The sequence below is a fragment of the Aotus nancymaae genome, unplaced genomic scaffold (assembly GCF_030222135.1).
Source record: "Aotus nancymaae isolate 86718 unplaced genomic scaffold, 86718_ANA_hifiasm-v0.15.2.pri h1tg000059l, whole genome shotgun sequence".
NCBI classification, from domain to species: Eukaryota; Metazoa; Chordata; class Mammalia; order Primates; family Aotidae; genus Aotus; species Aotus nancymaae.
The window spans coordinates 28,417,684-28,439,988 of NW_026988473.1; the positions used below are offsets into that span (position 1 = coordinate 28,417,684).

Sequence of the window (22,305 nt, forward strand, 5' to 3'; positions counted from 1 at the left end):
GCTTTTTTAATATTCAACACAAGAAATCTACAACCTTTATCTGTACAAAGGATGCAAAGAGTTCACTAATTCTATCTACACTCTTTATAACAAAGATTTTTTTTTGAACCACGAAAACAAACATTACAAAAATGTGCTTTCTTCTTAACTGCAAGGATATAGAGTCAGAAATTCTCTTATCAAGCTGATAATGATCAAGTTCAGGTTCAAGATGCAGACAGAGCTTCCATGGTACAACACATGGCTTATTCTTCCTCTATTCCTTGCAGTTTGTCATAAAAAGCTGGAGACATGTCTTTTTTGGTTCAGGGAGAACAAACCATTCAAATAACATGAATTTCTTCTTCTTCTTCTTCTTTTTTTTTTTTTTTGAGATGGAGTTTTGCTCTGTTGCCCAGGCTGGAGTGCAGTGGCGCTGCAATTTCAGCTCACTGCAACCTGCGCCTCCCAGATTCATGCAATTCTCCTGCCTCAGCCTCCTGAGTAGCTGGGACTAAAGGCATGCGCTGCCATGCCTGGTTAATTTTTGAATTTTTAGTAGAGACGGGGATTCACCATGTTGGCCAGGCTGGTCTCAAACTCCTGGCCTCCCAAAGTGCTGGCATTATAGGCATGAGCCACTATGCCCGGCCTGTCAAATAACACAAATTTCTTATACCAAGATGGCAAGGTAGTCAGTGAGATGGAAGAGACATAGATTTTTTAAATACCCTGAATCCTTCTGTGGGTCCAGGATATGGTGGTGGTGGTGAAACACTGTGTTTTCTGGTCAGTGCCACTGCCTGTTCATAAGAAGGTAATCCTGTGTCCTCCACAGAAGGCGGCAATGGAGACAAGGCAGCCTCCTCAGGTCTTCTGAAAATGATGGAGGGAGTGTGCCTACCCCTTTCATAGACGGCTGAAGAGCTAAGCAGAGAGACAATATTTAGGTCTAGGAAAGGTAGCATTTTTAGTTTGAGATGACAATATTTAAAAATCCAACTATCTTTATAAACATTAAACACAATGTATTAACACAACAGTTTTATTTTACCCCAGACTCTGAAAGTCTTGGTACAGTGGAAAGACCAAGAGCTTTGAAGTCAGACATGGGTTTGATATCTGATCCTGTCATTTCCTAGCTATGTGACCAAAGGCAAGTTACCTACCACAATTTTGTCCTCTCTAAAATGGGGCTAATAATAGCTATCTCAATAGAGCAGGTTTGTGTGGATTGAGTAAGATGCATGGAAAGCTTCTGGCAGTGTCTGGTGCACTAGAATAAGGACTCAAAACAAGTGAATTCCCTTTTCTCTTACTCCTGGATTAAAACTTTTTGAAAGTACGATGCAAAACCAAATCCAGGCTTTGTTGAAAGGTGGCACAATTCCAGGCCAAGGAAATAGATGTCACAGATGTAATCACAACAGGCTGATGCCTGTCCCTCTCCTCCGTTCCCTACTGCAGTCTTGCTGCCTGGCCAATCCTTCCTAAACAGTACTTTCTTCATGTCAGTCTTCTCAGAAGCCAAACCCACAGCGTACTTCCGGCTGGGGCAAGTTCTAACTCTCGTGCCTTCTCTTTAAAGCCTCTCTTATTGTGGCCGCACCTTAGTTTTTACAGCTCTCTACTCTACCAAGGCAGTTCCTTTACACTCCTCTATATGGGCAGTTAAGTTCTCGGCCCTTCTCTGTGCTTTCACTGGTATTGTTCCCTTTCTTGAAATATTATCTTTTCTCCCCTCTGCTTTGATCTAAGCCTAACACTTTAAAAAAATATATGTGACTGAAATATATATTTTTTCACCATTTTCACAAAACCTTGTCAGCCAGTGAAATGCAACATGGGTCTAGGGTCTATTTTATTATTTTATTTTATTTTACTTTAGATAGCGACTCACTCTGTTGCCCAGGCTGGAGAGCAATGGCGTGATCTTGGCTCATTGCAACCTCTGCCACCCCGCCGGGTTCAAGTGATTCTCTGCCTCAGCCTCCCGAGTAGCTGGGATTATAGGTGTCCACCACCACGCCAGCTAATTTTTTGTATTTTTAGTAGAGACAGTGTTGCACCATCTTGGCCAGGCTGGTCTTGAACTCCTGACCTCGTGATCTACCTGTCTCAGCCTCCCAAAGTGCTGGATTACAGGTGTGAGCCACTGTGCCTGGAGGGTCTGGAGTCTTAAACCTATGGTTTTCCTTTCTCACTCGTGAAGTGCAAATTATGATTTAAATGCTAAGAAATTGATCTGTTTAGACTTGAAGTTGGCTGTTTATAAAAGATCAATACATACATTGACCTCCTATAGTTATGGCTAATGAAATAATTAAAATGCATAGGGGGATACATAAACCATTCTCCATGATGTGCTTATTTCACATTGCATGACTGTATCAAAACATCTCATGTGCCCCATAAATATATATCCCTACTATTTACCCACAAAAAAAAAGAAGAAGGAAAAAATGCATAGATAACCCCTAACTTCTAGTCAATATTTACAGTATTCTTACCGTCAAGAAACAGTTTAGCAGGCTCAAAATACTACCAACTTTTCCAAATTAAATCGGTCAATATGTCTCTTAGACTACCTTTCTTCCTTTTGAGGTAATGAGATCTGAATTAGAGAGAAGAAGAGAGAAAAATTGCAGAGAAAGAAGAAAAGCAAAAGGTCTGTGTAAATCCAGGAACTGGATAATCGGCCCTTCAACAGCTGAGAGGTGACTGAGAGGATCACAAGTTTATTTAGAGGGCTCAACACAATTCCTCCTCTGTCAGAATCTGGAATGCACTCATGGTAGGCAGTCTCTTGCCACAGTCATTAGCTCATGACAAAAAGTTCAATTTGTTTGCTTATAGGATAAAGGAGGAGACGGCTATTTTATTTGAATAAATAAATTCTTCCATGTTGACTTTCAAAATTTAATGTATGGAAACAATGTAATAATTACATCAGTTATTAAATATATACACAGTGTTTTCTTACACATCTCAATCTTACATGACCAAAGTCAGAAAGTACACACTAATAACATCTTAAACTGGTGACATCCCATGATGCCTGTTTTCCTCCACAAAATAGAGCAACTAGGAAATGAAAAGGCCTTGTTTTTCATATATTTGCTTTTGTTTTTCCTTTTTGCAATGGAGTTTCATCCCTGTTGCCCAGGCTGGAGTGCAATTGTGTGATCTCAGCTCACTGCAACCTCCGCCTCCTGGGTTCAAGTGATTCTCCTACCTGTCTCCCAAATAGCTGGGGTTGCAGGTGCCCACCACTACCCCCTGACTAATTTTTATATTTTTTTAGTAGAGATGGGTTTTCACCATGTTGGCCAGGCTGGTTTTGAACTCCTGACCTTAGGTGATCCACCCATCTCGGCCTCCCAAGGTGCTGGGATTATAGGCATGAGCCACCACACCCAGCCTCTTGGCTTGCTTTTATAGAGGAATGAGGCAAGCCTTTCTGACAATGATCTTATTTTTTACTCTCTTCTTTCTCAGCTTCTTTCTCCCTCCCCCTACTTTCAGATTTGCAAAATATAGAAACAAACAACTCTGCTGGAAGAAATTTCTTGGGACAATAGATGAAAAGTACTTTAGTATTTACAAGTTAATCCTAACGTAAAAGAATGTCTAGTAAACCTAGTTTGGAGTATCCCCTGAAACTGAGAGAGTTGCTGGGAGGATCAAAGTGAGACAATGAATGTAAAGATGATCTGTGCACTAGAAGCATTACACTGTGCTTGTGTTAAGTACAACGAACTGCACTTTTAAAATAAAAGGTATCCAAGGTTTTAAATTTTATAACACACATGGAAGACATGTCATAATCACGGCGCCAGTTTACTCCCTGTATTCGAACTCTGCTTCTATCCCTTATACAGGGAAGAAGCTAGGAACATTTCAGGGGAAAAACAAGGCAAAAGGTGAAAAGACATAGTGATGCAGAAAAGTCGGAAACTGAAGAAAAGCAAGGTAGAGAAGAAAGTGTAAGCATGAGGACACTAAATAATGACTGTGCTATTCACAGACATTGAGTGAAACTAATATATGAGGACATACATGAACTTTTTTGGAAAAACATTGTGAATGAGGTGAAAAAGAAGAAACGAAGAACCTCCGAAGACAAATTTTTTGCCTATTTCTTCATTATCTTGTGGATTCCTCCCAGCTTGTGGAGAAAGTCACATTGAATAAAATCTTAGTGAAAAGTCCTAGAAAGACCTTGCTCATTTCTGTCTGCTATTGGGGATAATAGAGGTCTGTTAAACAAATTAAACAAATTCTTTCTTACTTTCTCTAAGCTCTCAAATTTTTATAGGCTTTATAGGGACAAACTCCTTAGTCCGTGCCCATAATTCACATAATACCTTAGGGAACTTTCCAGCATGGGGCTAGAATGACCATTTATGTTTCTCTGCTATCTTTGCTGGCAGCTCCTCTTCTTTCTGTACCCTTATTGTGGGCATTCTTTAGGGCTCTGTCCTTTTTCCTTTCTGTCCCTTTACTTTATTTATTTATTTTTTTATTTTGAGAGAGGGTCTCACTCTGTCACTGGGCTGCAGCGTGGTGGCACAATCGCGGCTCACTGCAGCTTCAATCTCCCTGGCTCAATCGATTCTTGCTCCTCAGCCTCCTGAGTAGCTGGGATTACAGGCACCCACCATCATGCCTAGCTAATTTTTGTATTTTTAGTAGAGACGGGGTTCCACCATGTTGGCCAGGCTGGTCTTGAACTCCTGACCTCAGGTGATCCACCTGCCTTGGCCTCCCAAAGTGCTGGGATTACAGGTGTGAGCCGCCACACCCAGCCAAATTCTTACCCTTTCTTTTTTGTTTTCCAAGTAAAAAGACTTTGTGGCTGATAAACACACACATATATTATATACAACATATAACATTATATATAATATATAAAACATTACATTTTCCATTTTAATCATTCATAAATGTACATTTCAGTGGTATTCCACTCACAAGGTGCAACCATCTCCATTATCTATTTCCAGAACCCTTTCATCACCCCAAAGAGAAATTCTGTACATAAGAAGCAATAACTCCCCATTCCCCTTGCTATGGTTTGAATGTTTTTGTCCTCCTCAAAACTCATGTTCAAACTTAATCCTCAATGCAACAGTATTAGGAAGTGGGGCCTTTTGAGAGACTTTTAGATCATGAGGTCCCTGCCCTCATAAATGGATTAATGCTGCTGTAAGAAGGGGTTGCAGGAGTGGTGCCCTCTCTTTCTTCTGCTTTTCTGCCATGTGAGGAACAATGTTCTTCCCCTCTGGAGGATGCGGTGTTCAAGGCACCATCTTGGAAGCAGAGGCTGGGTCCTCATGAGGCATACAATATGCTGGTACCTTGATCTTAGACTTCCCAGCCTCCAGAACTATGAGAGATAAATTTCTGTTCCTTCTAAATTACCCAGTCTCAAGTATTCTGCTATAGCAGTACAAATAGACTAAGACATCCCTATCCTCCCAGGCCAAGATTATCTCTAATCTACTTTTTGTCTCTATGAATTTGCCTATCCTAGATATTGCCTATCCTAGACATTTTATGTAAATGGAATCATACAATAGTTGTTCTTTTGAGTCTGGCTTCTTTCACTTGGTATCATGTTTTCAAGATCCATCCATATTGTAGCATGCATCAGAACTTCATTCTTTTTTATGGCTGAATAATATTCCACTGCATGGATATACCATATTTTGATGGACATTTGGGTTATTTTCATCAACCTTTTTGATTATCTGAATAATGCTGCTATGGACATTGGTGTACAGTATCTGTTTTCAATACTTTTGGATACAAATATAGAAGTGAAATTGCTGTGTCATGTGGTAATTCCACATTTAACTTTCTGAGGAACTGCCAAACTGTTTTCTACAGTGGCTGCACCATTTTACACTGGCAATGTGCATATGAGGTTCCAATTTCTCCATATCCTCACCAATACTTGTTATTTTAAAAATTGTTACAGCTATTCTAGAATAGTTGGAATTACATGTGCATGTCACTGTACCTGGCTCTCACTGCGATTTTGGTTTAATTTGCCTTTCCTTAATGTCTAACAAGGTTGAACACCTTTTCAAATGCTTCTTGGCCATTCATATATTTTTAGAGAAATGTCCATTCATGTCCTTCATTTAAAAAAAATGTAGGTTATTCATCTTTTTGTTGCTTTTATCCTTTCTTGAGCTATCTAAAATATAAGCCATTTTGGCTGGGTGCAGTGGCTCATGCCTGTAATCGCAGTACTTTGGGAGGCTGAGGTGGTGGATAACCTGAGGTGAGGAATTCGAGACTGGTCTGACCAACATGGTGAAACCCTGTCTCTACTAAAAATACAAAATTAGCCAGGCGTGGTGGCACATGCTTGTAATCCTGGGCAGGAGAAATCGTTTGAACTCGGGAGGCGGAGTTTGCAGTGAGCTGAGATTGCACCATTGCACTCCAGCCTGGGCCACAAGAGCAAAAGTCCAGCTCAAAAAATAAATAAAATATGAGCTATTTTGTCCTGTCAAATCCAAATTTTGTTTTCTTTTTCCCAGCTTCCATATATATTTCTTCAGCACAGAAGCTTAGGTTCAAGTCATAGTCTTCCAACATTCCCAAGTTCTTTCTAATCTGGCATCAAGTTCTACAGCTTCTTTTTCCTTGAAGACAGGTCCAAACTCATGACCTCACAACTGAATTACTCTACTAGCATCCTTATTGGTTTTCCTCTGTCTTCCAGTTTCTCCCAGCGTTAGTACACATTATTAAGAAAACCAGAGTGTAAGAGCTATGGGGGGCAGGCACTATGGTTGTTTTACTCACCACTCTGTTCCTAGAACCTAGCATATTATCACATTCTCAAAAACCTTCCCCACAGGCTATTTTTCCTTTTAATCCTCTGCTTAAGTGGTCCACCTCATGTCTGGCAACTCAAACATAAATTCGTGGCTGCCATTACAATTATCCAACAATTTCCTCAGTTACTCACTACTCTTCATCACAGCTCTTAAATCCCACCTAAACCCCACTAGTAGTTGGGTATAAAGGTATGCACCACCACACCTGGCTAATTTTTTTGGCATTTTTAGTAGAGATGGGGTTTTGTCATGTTTCCGAGGCTGATCTCAAACTCCTGGGCTCAAGAGATTTCCCTGCCTTGGTCTCCCAAAGCTGGGACCACAGGCATGAGCCACCATGCCTGGCCTTGGCCTACAATCATTTTAAAAAAAATATTTGGTCAAGACTATTTGGCTTATCATTGCCTATATGAGCCTTGGTAGTACCCATCTTGGCTCCTGTGGGTCCACTTTCTTGAAACACCCTTCCTAGTTAATTCTTATAAAACCTATGTCCGCCAAAGCCACTAGTTGTATCCCACACTGGTGGTGTGCCTGCTTGACATTCCTAGCCATTTATAAGGAGAATGTTCTCTGTTTTACATGTTTATATTCAAGTTACTTTTTTGTTATGTAGTTGCCTCGCTGCAATGATAATCACTCTATGTAATCTCCTTCACGTGCCATAATACACTATACAAATACTGAGAGTACTAAATGAGAAGGTAGTGTGAAAGTGGTATATAATATATCGTTAGCAACAACAGGTGATGTGGAAGATGGTTATAAATACAGTTAAGGGAGATTTCTTTTCTTTTTGTTTTTTTACAAGATCATACAGTCAGGTAAGTTAAGGGAGATTTCATAGGCCAAATAAAATTTTTGTAGATCTACCAAATTTGAAGAAAACTTATTTGCAATATAATACTTTCTGATTGCCTATATTATCTTCTGATAATGAGTTTTAATTTTATATGAACATTGGAGAATCTGCAGTCCATTCCCAGTTCAGACACATTTTTGAAGAAATACAAACATTGGATGGGAACACATAAACATTTCAGTGCAAGCTTTTAGAAAAATCTTAGTTTGCAAATTCATAATAATAATAGCTGGGCTAGGTGCAGTGGCTCATGGCTGTAATCCCAGCAGTTCGGGCGGCCGAGGTGGGAGGATCACTGGAGGTCAGGAGTTTGAGACCAGCCTGGCTAACATGGTGAAACTCCGTCTCTACTAAAAATACAAAAATTAGCTGGGTGTGGTGGCAGGCGCCTGTAATCCCAGCTACTTGGGAAGCCGAGGCAGGAGAATTGCTCAAACTCAGGAGGGGGGTTGCAGTGAGCCAAGATCATACCACTGTACTCCAGCCTGGGCAACAGAGCTAGACTCCATCACACACAAAAAAATTGATAATAATAGCTAACCTTTATGGAGAGTACGTGCTACTCTTGCTACTAAGTACTGTCTTAAGTACTTTTTGTGCATCACATCATTTAATTCCCATAAGTCCCTTATGAGATACATACAGTTATTATTTGGGCTACCATACTGCACAAAACCAGAGGGTACCATTCACACTATAGCCCAGGTGAATGGCAACTCTCTGGAACTGTGTAATATGGTAGCTCAAATTATTACCTTCAATTTACTCACAGAGAAACTGAGGCAGAGTATAAGTTTAAGTAACATGTCCAAAGTCAAATGGCTAGTTAGTGGCATATCAGGGTTTTGAATCCAGGCAATCTGGCTCTGGAGTTCACACAGCGAACCACCATACCATATCTATTTCTAGGATAGGGAAAATACACCTTGTTGGTCTCTTCCAGAAACAGGAACTGGGCTAGGGGCCAATGTATTTTAGAAAGGAATCACATCTTACTATATTTAGAATTTAAAAAAACTTCATCAAACATAATGAAATGCTGCAATAAAACATTTCAAAGAGACTCTATTAATGATTTAAAATTACTGTGCTAAATAAGCCAGTCAGAAAGAGACTAATACTGTGTGATTCCACTTATATGAGGTGTTGTAGTAAAATTCAGAGACAAAAAGTGAAAAAGTGATTGCTAGAGTCTAGGAGAGGGGAGAATGGGAAACAGTTTGTTCACTAGGCACAGAACTTCACTGCTGCAAAATGGAAAAATAGAAAAAAGGGATATTGGTTGCACAACAGTGAATGAACTTAATACTACTGAACTGTATACTTTGAAAACGGTTAGGATGGTAAATTTTATGTTACATATATTTCACTATTTAAAAAAAATGTACTGCACTGAAAATGTATTTAAATTATATTGTTCAGTGCTAAAGGCAAGTTGCAAAGGAGAACATGTAACAAACATTTCTTTTTAAAACATAAAATAGGCCGGGTGCAGTGGCTCACGCCAGTAATCCCAGCACTTTGGGAGGCTGAGGCAGTGGTCACCTGAGGTCAGGAGTTTGAGACCAACCTGCACCCTGTCTCTACTAAAAATAACAAAAATTAGCTGGGTGTAGTGGTGGGCACTTGAGCAGTCCCAACTACTCAGGAGGCTGAGATAGGGGTATCGTTTGAACCTGGGAGGTGGAGGTTGCAGTGAGCCAGAAAAACACACCAAAAAAACCTATGAAATATGTTATTAGGTTGGTGCAAAAGCAATTGCTATTACTTTAAATGGCAAAAACCACAATTGCTTTTACACCACTCAAGTAGTATATGCATAGAAAAAAATCTGGAGTTTTACATACCAAATTCATAATAGTGGTTATATTTGAAAAGTAGGATTATGAGGACTTTCATTTTAGATAATATATCTTTCTATAATACTTGAATTTAAAAATAATTCATGTATTACTTTTGTAGGCAAAAAACAGGATAAAGTACTTTTAAAACCTTAGTCTCCATTATCAGCATATTTTCAGATGCTCTTATCACAATGAAAATGATTTTTTTTTTTTGTTATGGAGTCTGACTCTGTCGCCAGGCTGGAGTGCAGTGTTGCGATCTCAGCTCCCAGCTGCAACCACCACCTCCTGGTTTCAAGCAATTCTCCTGCCTCAGCCTCCTGAGTAGCTGAGACTAAAGGTGGGCAACACCACGCCCAGCTAATTTTTGTATTTTTAGTAGAGATGGGGATTCATCATGTTGGCCAGGATGGTCTTTATCTCTTGACCTCATGATCTGCCTGCCTTGGCCAAGAAGCACTTGAAAAGGTGTTCAACGCTGACATTTTTTGAACAATACAGGTCAGTTGTTATGTAGAATTTAAATTTTACTTGCTATGAATTGAAAGCTATTCTTAATTTAGAAGACAAAGAATCTTCTAATATATATGATAAAGAATACTTTCTATTCTTTTGGAGGGATACAAAAACACTGCCCATTTTGCTGAAAAGATAAGAAAAATGATCATTATAATTAAAAAAGTACACGTGATCGCCACTTTGAGCTTGTTCATGGAATTTGAAAGTGTGAATAGGAAGAAATAAGTATCAATTTCTAATAGCCTGCTTAGCATCTGCTGCTTTTTTTTTTTTTTTTTTTAATAAAAATGTTGCTGGAGAGGATGTGGAGAAATAGGAACACTTATACACTGTTGGTGGGAGTGTAAATTAGTTCAACCATTGCGGAACACAGTGTGGCGATTCCTCAAGGACCTAGAAATAGAAATTCCATTTGACCCAGCAATCCCATTACTGGGTATATATCCAAAGGATTATAAATCATTCTACTATAAGGACACATGCACACTAATGTTCATTACAGCACAGTTTAAAATAGCAAATACCTGGAACCAACCCAAATGCCCATCGATGATAGACTGGACAGGGAAAATGTGGCACATACACACCATGGAATACTATGCAGCCATCAAAAACGATGAGTTTGTGTTCTTTGTAGGGACATGGATGAACCTGGAAACCATCATTCTCAGCAAACTGACACAAGAACAGAAAATCAAACACCGCATGTTCTCACTCATAGGTGGGTGTTTAACAATGAGAACACACGGACACAGGGAGGGGGCACTACACACACACTGGGGTCTGTTGTGGAGGAAATAGGGGAGGGACAGTGGGGGGTGGGGAGTGGGGGAGAGATAGCATGGGGAGAAATGCCAGATATAGGTGAAGGGGAGGAAGGCAGCAAGTCACACTGCCACGTGTGTACCTATGCAACAATTTTGCATGTTCTTCACATGTACCCCAAAACCTAAAATACAATAAAAAAAAAGAACGTTTCTACACCTACTCAGCCATATTTACTAGAAAGATATCAGTACTTTTTGTTTCAATAGGGATGCTGAGCTTCTATTATGCAAACAATTATGGCCTTTATGAATCTTTTTGAAGCTTTATCAATGTGCTATTATCCTCAATTGGTAACCATTTTATTTTGTTAACTTCTATTTAAAGCGTTAATAAAAATAGTTGAATTTAAAAGCCAGTTACACGGTTTTTATTTGGGTAGCTATGTGGATCTGTTAACTCTGTGGCTCAGAGTAAACTATAGGACTTCTTGTCTCTGGAAATAATGTGAAGATACTGGTATCTGCCTCTTGCTTAAGAAATACTGAAAAATGAAGCTGGCATATGTGAAACTGCTTGTATTCTTTTGAAGGACCTTAGAAATAGCATCATTAGGTTGTTTATGTAAATGTTAAATTAGGAGACCAAACAATTGTCACAGTCTAGAGAGGCTGGGAAGACACGACAGCTAAATGCAATGTGGTACTGTGACTGGATCCTGCAGCAGAAAGAAGACACCAGTGGGAAAACTGGTGGAGTTTAGTTAATAGTCATGAACCATTGTCATTTTCTGAGTTTTGATAATTCTACTATGGTAATATATTAACAATGTGCCAGGTGCAGTGGTTCACGCCTGTAATCCCAGCACTTTGGGAGGCCAAGGCGGGCAGATTACAAGGTCAGGAGTTTAAGACCACCCTGACCAACATGGTGAAACCTCGTGTCTACTAAAAATAAAAAAAAAAAACTAGCCAGGCGTGGTGGCCTGCACCTGTAGTCCCAGCGACTCGGGAGGCTGAGGCAGGAGAACTGCTTGAACCCAGGAGGCAGAGGTTGCAGTAAGCTGAGATTGTACTACTGCACTCCAGCCTAGGCAATTTATTTTAAAAAATAAAATAAAATAAAATATATATATATACACACACACACACACACACACACACACACAAAATGTGGGAAATTGGGCTGGAACTCTCTTTAATACCTTTGCAATTTCCGTATACATCTAAAATTCTTCCAAAATAAAAGGCTTATTTAAGAAAATAGGCAGCCATTTGCTTGACCCTTGTTTTTTTTTAGAGACAGGGTTTCACCATGTTGGTCAGGCTGGTCTCGAACTCCTGACCTCAGGTGATCTACCCGTCTCAGTCTCCCAACGTGCTGGGATTACAGGTGTGAGCCACTGCACCTGGTCCTGCTTGACCCATTTAAAAAATAACAATATAGAATGTCTAGTAATGAATTAAATAATTTTACTTAGTACTTACCCTGGATGTTGTAGCCTATTACACTTAGTGATGCAAAGATAGTAGCCAAGTAATCCAAAAATAACCAAAAATACTCCAGCAGCAATTAATCCAGTCAGAAGGCCCATAACATCAATTTTCTCTCTGTTGCCATCTTGAAATAAATCATTAAAATAACATAAATATAACAACTACATAGCATCACCTATGATTTCAACAAATTTAATCCTGGGTCTAAACACATTATACAGCATCTAATCATTGATGTTGACTTCTTTCAAGTCTTTGGGCTAGAGAGTCTACCTAAAGAAATTTAAATGACACTTCTAAAAGCCCTAGTTATGGTTATTCTTTTATTTATTTAAAATAGATCATATTAAATGGATAATATTCAGCATTAAGTGGGATAAACATATTTGCTCCTCAACTAGACATACTTTGGTATTAATCACTAAGATTATATTTATTAAGCAACTCAGGGTAGCTATGCAATATAACCTGCCATGGTGAGGGGGTCCTACAGAAGAGGAATGAAAGAATAGCTGGTGAAAAATACACCCGACTAAAATGCAGCTAGAGATGATCAATACAGATTAGATAAAGGATCTCCCCTCTCTACAAGTTACTTAATTGGATCCAACAATCTTATCTAGCAAAATGTTCCATCTACCTTTAATGGTTAAAAAAGAAAATAAGTTAACATAGTTTACATTGTGAAATGAATAGAATCTACTTTTATTCTATGCAAGTCTTGACATAGGTGAGCTGTTTAAAACAGCTTTAAGCCCATTATCTCATTTCCCTAGTATCTCACCAAACTTGATTTTCAGTGTATAAATAGATGAATCTGTCCTTTTCTGTCTGAGATAGCCCAGTGTATAGTTGAGAAATCTCCTTGTATTTATAAGATATGTAGGTTGAGCAACAACCAAACGCAAAACAATAAAACTAAAATGTATTACAATAGAGAGAGGGTGAGAAAAGCATTAAATTTGATCAATTATTGTTTTACCTGATTTTGTGGTTGGTCCTTTAGCTGAATATTCCTGCCAAAATTCGTTCTAAAAAAAAGGTAAAATTCCCAAGTTTATTCAATATCTTTATTATCATTATTTCATTTGGTCCCAATGACCTAGACTAGGGGTAGTAAACTCTCAGCAGGTATCATAAGTAGGAGACCAGTTCATTCAAGCTGGAGGGTGTGACTCACTCTAATTAAAGCACTATCACCCATAACTGCCTCTGCTGTCTGTCTCTCTAATTGTCGGCTCTTTAATACTGTGCCTGCTATTTTCCCTTCACCTGACTGGAGCTCCCACTAAGGCACTGGGGGAAATTATTGCATTAGAGAGTAGGTGAAAGTACCAAAGTTAGAAGTTGAGGCTGTGGACTCACTACCATGTTTGAACAGGAGACTGAATTTTTCTGTGGAAGATAAGCCCTCAGTTTGTCTCAGGACTTTTTTTTTTTTTTTAAAGACAGGATTGCTCTGTAGCCCAAGCCAGAGTGCAGTGGTGTGATCGTGACTCACTGCAGCCTTGACCTTCCAGGCTCAAGCAATCATCCCACTTCTGCCTCCTGAGTAGCTGGAACTAGAGGCACATGCCACCACTCCCAGGTAATTTTTTCTTTTTTGTAGAGATGGAGTTTCACTGTGAAGCCCAGACTGGTCTTGATTTCCTGGGCCCAAGCAATCCTCCCACCTCTGCCCCACAAAGTGCTAGGATTACAAGTATGAGCCACTGTGCCCTTCTGGAAGATCTTATTGAAAAGTATTTATTGATTTGGGAAGACATTCTTGAGACAATTTTAAGTTCAGTGCTACTTGAGAGAATAGAAATGAATTTTAAGGAACTGAGTTAAAATTAGAAAAGGTTTGTGAAAAACAGAATAAAATTCCAACAGGTACAACTACACAGTATATGTTTCGTTTTTCTCCTTAATAGACACAACAAATACTTGTAGGGAATGGGAGGGTGGGCACAATGATATAAAAGTCAACAAAGAGGTTCCATTACCACCTGCATTTGAAGGATACCTAGGGAGGTTCTTATAGACCAAAAAGTAAAATAGGATTCTTAGGAAAGGGAAAAAGGAGCTAGCATTATGAAATCTACGAAAGTAAAGAATTTAGGGCTGGGCTCTGCGGCTCACACCTGTAATCCTAGCACTTTGTCAGGCTGAGGCGGGCGGATTGCCTGAACTCAGGTGTTTGAGACCAGCCTGGGCAACATGGTGAAACCCCGTCTCTACTAAAATACAAAAAATTATCCAGGCATGGCAGCATGCACCTGTAGTCCTAGCTACTTGGGAGGCTGAGGCAGGAGATTTGCTTGAACCCGGGAGGTGGATGTTGTAGTGGGCCGAGATTGCGCCACTGCACTCCAGCCTGGGCGGCAGAGTAGACTCTGTCTCCAAAAAAAAAAAAAAAAATAGATAATTTGGATTACTTAATGTTTTTGAAGACTGTGGACTGTGACAGATTATCACAGGCACAATGCCATCTGTTTTGTACCTTATCAAGATTAACAGAACTTGATTATATTCTAAGAAAGAACTTTTAAAAATGTTTCCCTTAAATTACACTGATAGACCAAACAATACATTTCGGAATACAAAGGCTATAAATTTTGTATCCTCAGTGCCAAGGAGAACATCTGGCACATAGCAGACTGTCAGTAAATATTTGAAATATAAATATGGGTAATCAAGTAGGTAGGACAAATTACTTAGTCATAAATGATTGAAGCCTGAGTTACAGCACTAACCACAAAATCTTGGAGTTAAATTCACTCTGCTCCATGATGAATTTTAAATATAATAAACATTAAACACACAAAATCACAACAGTCAATAATTTACTAATTACTATAAACCCCATTAATCGGGTGTAGAGCCAAGTCTAAACAGGTTAATTACCATTTTAAGGAATTAGAAAGAGATAATCAGGTACATAACCCTGATTTTGTTTAAAGCATAAAATCTCTAATAACTGAAAGTGCCACTTTCTTAAGTACAATTGAATGATTCCAGATAATTAACATAATCAACCACATTACCGTTTTATCTTTATCCACAAAAATCTCTCTGGCTTCCTCATAATTGCAAAGTTCTTCATTGCACTCTCTTTCTAGGTCACCAGGAGTGAAGAGCTCCAAATCAAATCTATTATACAGGAGGCGTCTATGTATGAAAAAGTTTGCTTCTTCTTTTGATGTAAACACTAATAAAGTAATGAAAAAGACTTAAACATTGATCAAAAATATTCAAAAAATTCCTGTTTTAATTGCGGAAAAAGTGAATAGTCCTCTTGATGTGGTTAAATTATACAAAACTTTTTTGTACAGCTTTAAAATCCAACCAAAAAAAAGAAAAAGCATCATTGAAGATAATTTCCTATAAATATGAAATATAAAATTAGCATAATTCCACTGGAGTTATGTCCAAAATTACTAGTATAAATAACAATTATTTAAATATCTTTTTCTCTCCAGATAGTTATTTTCCCAATAATTGACAGGTCAGACTATTCTGTTTCTAAAGAATTGGTTCTCTATTATCTTGACTGAGAAAAATTAGTGGGGCATTGTAGACAGCCTATTGAACTGAGAGTTAAAAGATAGATTTTTGGTTTTGATTTAGCTTAAGCTATCAGTTGTATATTCTAAGATAAGTCACTTACATTCTTTGGGCTGCCATTTCCTCATTTATAAAACCAGGAATTAAATTAAATAATCACTAAGATCTCTTTAAGTTCTTAATTTTGTTGTTGTTGTTGTTTTTTGAGATGGAGTCTCACTCTGTCACCCAGGCTGAAATGCAATGGCACGGTCTCAGCTCCACCTCCCAAGTTCAAGCGATTCTCCTGCCTTAGCCTCCCAAGTGGCTGGGACTACAGGCATGTGCCACCACACCTGGCTAATTTTTGTATTTTTAGTAGAGACGGGGTTTCACTGTTTTGGCCATGCTGGTCTCAAACTCCTGACTTCGTGATCCACTCGCCTTGTCTTCCCAAAGTGCTGGGATTACAGGCATGAACCACTACACCTGGCCGAGTTCTTAAATTACAAATTAATGCTTATACATTAAAGTTGCTGTATTCAAGTTTATGCTAAAAGTTATAAAATTCTAACCTTCTAAATTAGTGAAAATGTAAGCTAATTGTAATGTTTAACTGAAGTCATTCAGTTCTTTCCAAAGTAGTAGCTCCCTCTACAGTACTCCCCAAATACGTGTCTCTAATATTTTATGTTTCCCTTTACATTTGACGGGAAGGTAAATGGTAAACACTACAAGGTTCAGAACAGGTTGACACAAAACCAAAGCATCCAACCATGGTAGTATTTTCAAAACCCACAAACTTTAAACTTGTTCTGGTGTCACACAAACAAAGCTTAAGAGATTTTGCTCCAGATCATATTACTAAGACTGGAATTCCGAAAGTGAGAACTACATCACAATATTTAAAAGAATTTAAAAGTGTAGATACTTTTCACTGCTCACCATTACTAAAGAAAGAATATATTAAAATAGGCAATTGAAAGACTGCTCATGAGAGATCATGGCTGGAAAGCTCATACTGATTTGAGTGACCTCAAGTCGCACATTTATTTTTGTCCCCTTAAGAACAGTCACATCTTGTCCAAGATATTTTTTCTATAAATGAATTATCTTTCCAAACAGGTCTGAATGTTCTAGAGCTATTTTGTCTAATGCAGTAACCACTAGCCACAGAAGGCTGGGAGCGGTCGCTCACGCCTGTAATCCCAGCAGGCTAAGGCAGGCGGATCACTTGAGCCCAGGAGTTGGAGATCAGCCTAGGCAACATAGTGAAACCCCATCTCTACAAAAAACACAAAAATTAGGCTGGTGTGGTGGTGCACACCTGTAGTCCCAGCTACTTGGGAGGCTGAGGTGGAAGGATAACTTGAGTCCAGGAGGTAGAGGTTACAGTGAACTGAGATCATGCCACTGTCCTCTAGCTTGGGCAACAGAGCAAGATCCTATCTCTAAATAAATAAATAAGAACTGTGGCTTGTCTGAATTGAAATGTGCAGTAAGTGTAAAATACACACAAGGATTTCAAAAACTTGATGTAGAAAAGAAAAAGAATGTGAAATGTCTCCATAATGCTTTACACTGCTTATATTTTAAAATGGTGATATTTTGTGTACTAGATTAAATGATATACATTCTTAAAATTAATTTCATCTTTTTTTTTTTACTTTTTAAAATGTGGCTATTAGAAAATTTTAAATTATTTGTGTAGCTTACATTATATTTTGGGGGAGCAGCACTATTGTACAGTGTCCATTTCTATGTTATAAATAACAAATATGGGCTATTCAAACCAAGTGGGAAGCTACAATGGGATAATTGGTGATGGTTGTTTTGAAAAGTATTCTAAAAGGTAGATTGAGGGGCTAGTGTGATGAAATATTTCTATTCTGTTTCCTCCTTTGTTTTATTGTAAATTTTATATGACCACAAATGGAGATAGTACGAAAAATTTTCCAAGCCTCCATCACCCCTCACTGGGATTCCTGCAGTGGTCTTCCAGGGGTCTCCTTGCTGCTCTATAGTCTGTTTTTAACATAACAGCCAAAGAGAGCCCTTTAAAAAATAAGATAGACTTTGTTCCTACTTTGCTTTTTAAAAACCTTCTAACAGCAATTCCACCGCCTGCAGAGTAAAAGCCAAAGTCATTACAATGGCTTACATGGCCCTCTTTGGTCTGGTCCCTAAGCCCTTACCCCTCTATCCTCATCTCCTACCACTTTCCCTGCATATTCTGTTGTAGCTATGCTGGCTTCCAGCACACCTGGTTCTCTCTGGCCTTTGGACTTACTGTTCTGAACAGAACTTTCTTATTTCAGTTTGCTCTCTCACATCCTTCAGGATTTTGTTCAATGCTATCTTCCATAGCTTGTGATGTCCTTGAGAGTGTCTTTTATTTATTTATTTTTATGTTTGTGTTTTAAATGAAATTCACTCTGTCACCCAGGCTGCAGTGCAGTGGCACAATCTCAGCTCATGGCAGCCTCCATCTCCCCAGTAGTTGGGATTACAGGCATGTGCCACTATGCCGGGCTATTTTTGTATTTTTAGTAGATACGGGGCTTCACCATGTTGGCCAGGCTGGTCTCGAATTCCCGACCATCTGCCTTGACCTCCCAAAGTGCTAGGATTACAGGCGTGAACCACCATGTCTGGCAAAAGTGTCTTTTACCCCTGTGTCATGTGAATGAATGATTGTGCTCACAATTATATTAGGGAAGAGCATCTGAGTATGGAACCTTATAAGTGCAACCTTCTAAGTGGACTGATATATACGGTGCAGCTTGGGAGGGACTAAAAAGGATCCTCTTCCAAAATCTCTCCCTATTCCTTTAGCTAGCCTATCCACTTGTCTAGAATTCTGTCATCAGAGTTTGATTCTTTTGGGTTAATGGATTGTTCTATCTCAACACACACAACTGTGTTAATCATTAATAAAGTCAGTTAGGAGTATTACTGTAACAGATCCCTCCCAAATGAAAATGAGCTGAGAACAGGCTCTGATGAGAAGGGATAAGAGACAGGAACATGTGGGGACATGGATCCAGAGTACTGGCACTGGTTGGGGAAGCACCGTGACTAGTCAGGGAGAAGAATGCTAAGAGCCAGAGGCTTTTTTTTTTCTCTTTTCTGGTTTTACTAGGTTAGGCTTTTAAAATATAGGCAGGAAACAAACTGTTACTCAGAAGCCTAAAAACAATGGACTTCTAGGTTAGCAAGCCCCAAACCTAACCTTCTCTCAACTGGCTGCTTTGACAACTAGACCATCTGAAAGTCAAAAAGGACCTCAGAGATGATTTTACACCCCACTCCCATCACTTTTACAGATGAAGACATTCAAGCCCAAGGGGGTTAATTTATCTTGCTCAGGGTCTCACAACAAGTCCAAGACTAGATCCTGGACTCCTCGTTCACCTTTCCAGGAAGAACAAGCAATTATGCTCATTATAATCGCCACACAGCTTCCTCTAGAGAAACGTCACTCACTGATTTTCAGAAGCTGAAATAGGTTTTCCATTCAATTAACCACAAACAAGGTCTTACATATATACTTATTAAAGAAAACTCACAGAAATCAAAGTGTATAAATTGCAGCTAAAGAACATAAAAAACCACAACCTTGCCAAATATACCACAAATTAAACTAAAGGATATTTTAGTGCTTCTATGATTGATTGGGGTATGTCATTTCAAATACTGCACTTTCTCACTGACATCTGTACCACGCGGCTCCGGGTTCCGTGCTTACCTTCTTCTCCCACATACGTAGAAGCTTTTGGGCCTCTTGTGCAATGAGGAAACGCCAGGGTAACTGTGGGCAGTTGGCTGAGTAGAACCAGAAGTGTAAACATAGTCTGGCAACTGTCAAACAAACTAAAACAAACAAAAAACATAGTTAAAAAAAAAAAAAGCCCCTGGCTCAGCACTCTGAGTTTCTGTCGAACTGAATCACCAACCTGTTGTACTCAAAGCCTCGACGCGAGAGCGCCCAGCGCGCGGTTTCGGTCGCCGGGACTCCAGGCGCGCCCAGAAAGCAGCCCCAAGAGCGCCTGGGACAAATGCCGCGCCCCGGGACCCTGCCGAGGGCTGATCCGGGACCTGTCGCTGCGGGCAACCCTCGGCTGTGTGTTCGAATACAACCCGGTCCGCCGAGGTGGCCTCCACCGATGTGCCCCGCCTCCCAGTAACCCCCTCCCCGCCGAGTCCCCCCGCCAGGCCCCGCACCTGTGTCCCCCCGCACATGTTCCAGCAGCCCCCGGGCCAGAGTCTCGTCTTGGGGTGGTTCCTTCGGCTGTCAGGCCCTCGGTCTCCGGCGCCCTCAAACCTCGGCGACGCTCCGGGCCTCGCTTTCCCCAGGGTCTGGGTGGCCCCCGCGCGCAAAACGGGGACGCGTCTGGGGTCCGCAGAAGGGCGCCAGGGGGACACGCGCTGCGCAAGGTCCTGTCTCGGTACTGGGAGGCGGCCGACGGAGGAAGGGAGGAGACGGCTACCTGGGGACACCTGGCCGCGCCCCTCCTCCCGGGGGCCGGCCTACCTGCGGCCAGCTGGCGGGCAGTGGGCTGGCGTCTCCTTGGAGTCCGCGCTGCGCTCTCAGCCGCCTCAGCTTCTGCCCCAGCCCCGGGCTGGCCAGGCCGTCAGCCGCCAGTTCTGGCCCCGCCTTGGCGGCGCGGGTGGCTGCTTTTCGATTTGTGTCTACACCCGGCGTTCTCAATGCTCCTAATCCAGGGAGCGTTTCGGTTCTCAGTCCTAAGCAGAGCGCCCTCGGCGCGTCCGGGGCTTTTCGCTTTGGGTCTCGCTAGGCCAGGGGTGCTGCGGTTACCTTAGGTCAACTGTTCTCAAAAGAGTGGTCCGGGAACAAGGACAAGATATTCATCAGACAAAATATCCTTTATTCGTCATAAGAAATGGAAATGGCCTTAAAATTAATTTATTTCATTGGTTCTCCAATGGTGGTCCGCCAGGTCTGTGATGTCTCCGAGATCTTTTCCAGGCGTCTCTCAGGTCAAAACCATTATGGTAACAATACATGATTTGCCATTTTCACTTTCATTCTCTCAAGTGTACAGTGGAAATTTCCAGGGGCTATTTTACATGTACTAGTCATCACTCTTTCTGCTAACAGAATACCTGCGTGTGCGTGCTTGTATTTTCTAGTATTTTACATGGTAGTATGTTTAAAGTATCAGTATGTACATTTAATAGAGATTTATGTAGATTTATAGAGATTAATAAAATTTGTTCTCTACTTCTGAACGTAATTTTTCTTTTCTTTTCTTTTTTCTTTTTCAGAGTAGGGGTTTCACTTTGTTGCCTAGGCTGGCTCCTTGAACTCCTGGGCTCAAGAGATCCTCCAGTCTCATCCTCCAGAGTAGCTGGGACTAAAGGTGTCCACCATCTCTCTTGGCTACTGCTTTTGTATTTTGATTAGTTTTCTTTGTTCATATCTACTAGGATAGCTATAACCTCATTATTCTCAAATAATTATCTTGAAATCTTGATCTTTTCCTTGAGTCAATGCATAAACATAACAAAAAGTATGCTTTGTTGTCTTGATTTCAAAAATATTTTGAAAATTTCTCAGTTTTAATGTTAGATAATAAATATCATTAGAAGCAATTCACATAAGTGAAAACTCTTTGGCATCCTTGATAACATAAGTGTGTAAAACGGTCTTGATCAAAGACTTCAATAACTGCTGCATCAAGTAATGAAGGCAGCAGGTGGACAGAGGACCTGTGCCAGGTGATGGTCACATCCTTCTTTATCCTAAGAACATGCTTAACAATTCTTTGAACCACTATTTATGCTTTGGTCAAAGTGGCCTGGCACTTGCTGGGGGCCAAGGGAAACATTTTTCCTCCTTCAATTTTTTTTTCCCCTTGAGACAGATCTCGCTCTGTCACCCAGGCTGGAGTGCAGTGGTGCAATCTTGGCTCACTACAACCTCCGCTTCAACTGATTCTCCTGCCTCAGCCTCCCGAGTAGCTGGGATTACAGGCATCCATCACCACGCCTGGCTAAATTTTTCTACATTTAGTAGAGACGGGGTTTCACCACATTGGCCAGGCTGTTCACAAACTCCTGACCTCAGGTGATCTGCCCACCTCAGCCTCCCAAAGTGCTGGGATTATAGGTATGAGCCACTGCGCCTGGCCTCGAATTTCTGATTAACTCAATTTTTACCAAATTCTGTTTTTCTCCTCCCAAAGGATATTGTCTATTTTAGACAATATTTTACTATGTTAAATATATTTGATTATTATATTTTATTATGATTATTGATAATCAACTGAATTCTTCTTAAGTTTTCTGCAAAAATTTTGTTTTCACCAATTCCTTCTAGGCAGTGCTTTTCCTTTCCCTTCTTCCAATCCCTTCCTCTTCACTCTCCATTTGTCTACCTCGTGGTCTAAACTGTTTCTATGATGGAGTCTTCTCTCCTTCTTATTCAAGCA

At 40.2% G+C, this 22,305-nt stretch overlaps 1 protein-coding gene across 2 annotated transcripts; it reads right to left on the reverse strand.

The window, feature by feature from the left end:
• Window positions 1-350: 350 nt before the first annotated feature.
• On the reverse strand, window positions 351-20,424 carry PRRG4 (proline rich and Gla domain 4). 2 transcript variants are annotated; one of them, XM_064365052.1, is made up of 6 exons: window positions 20,385-20,424; window positions 19,599-19,723; window positions 15,352-15,515; window positions 13,305-13,353; window positions 12,314-12,446; window positions 351-906 (listed from the first exon to the last, which is right to left on the reverse strand). In XM_064365052.1, the coding sequence occupies exons 2-6, from the start codon at window positions 19,699-19,701 to the stop codon at window positions 675-677; spliced, it is 681 nt and encodes a 226-aa protein (XP_064221122.1). In that variant the 5' UTR covers window positions 19,702-19,723; window positions 20,385-20,424; the 3' UTR covers window positions 351-674. The 2 variants fall into 2 exon arrangements, with proteins under 2 accessions (XP_064221122.1, XP_064221121.1); XM_064365051.1 differs by lacking the exon at window positions 20,385-20,424 and adding an exon at window positions 20,075-20,189.
• Window positions 20,425-22,305: the final 1,881 nt, after the last annotated feature.

Bases quoted from the DNA above. Each gene is read 5' to 3' on its own strand.
- PRRG4 (XM_064365052.1), bottom strand. From the start codon at position 19,701: ATGTTTACACTTCTGGTTCTACTCAGCCAACTGCCCACAGTTACCCTG. The intron at 15,516-19,598 runs GTAAGCACGGAA...TTACTTTATTAG, and splicing joins TACGTATGTGGGAGAAGAAG to TGTTTACATCAAAAGAAGAA. The intron at 13,354-15,351 runs GTAATGTGGTTG...CCTTTTTTTTAG, and splicing joins TTGTGGATAAAGATAAAACG to AACGAATTTTGGCAGGAATA.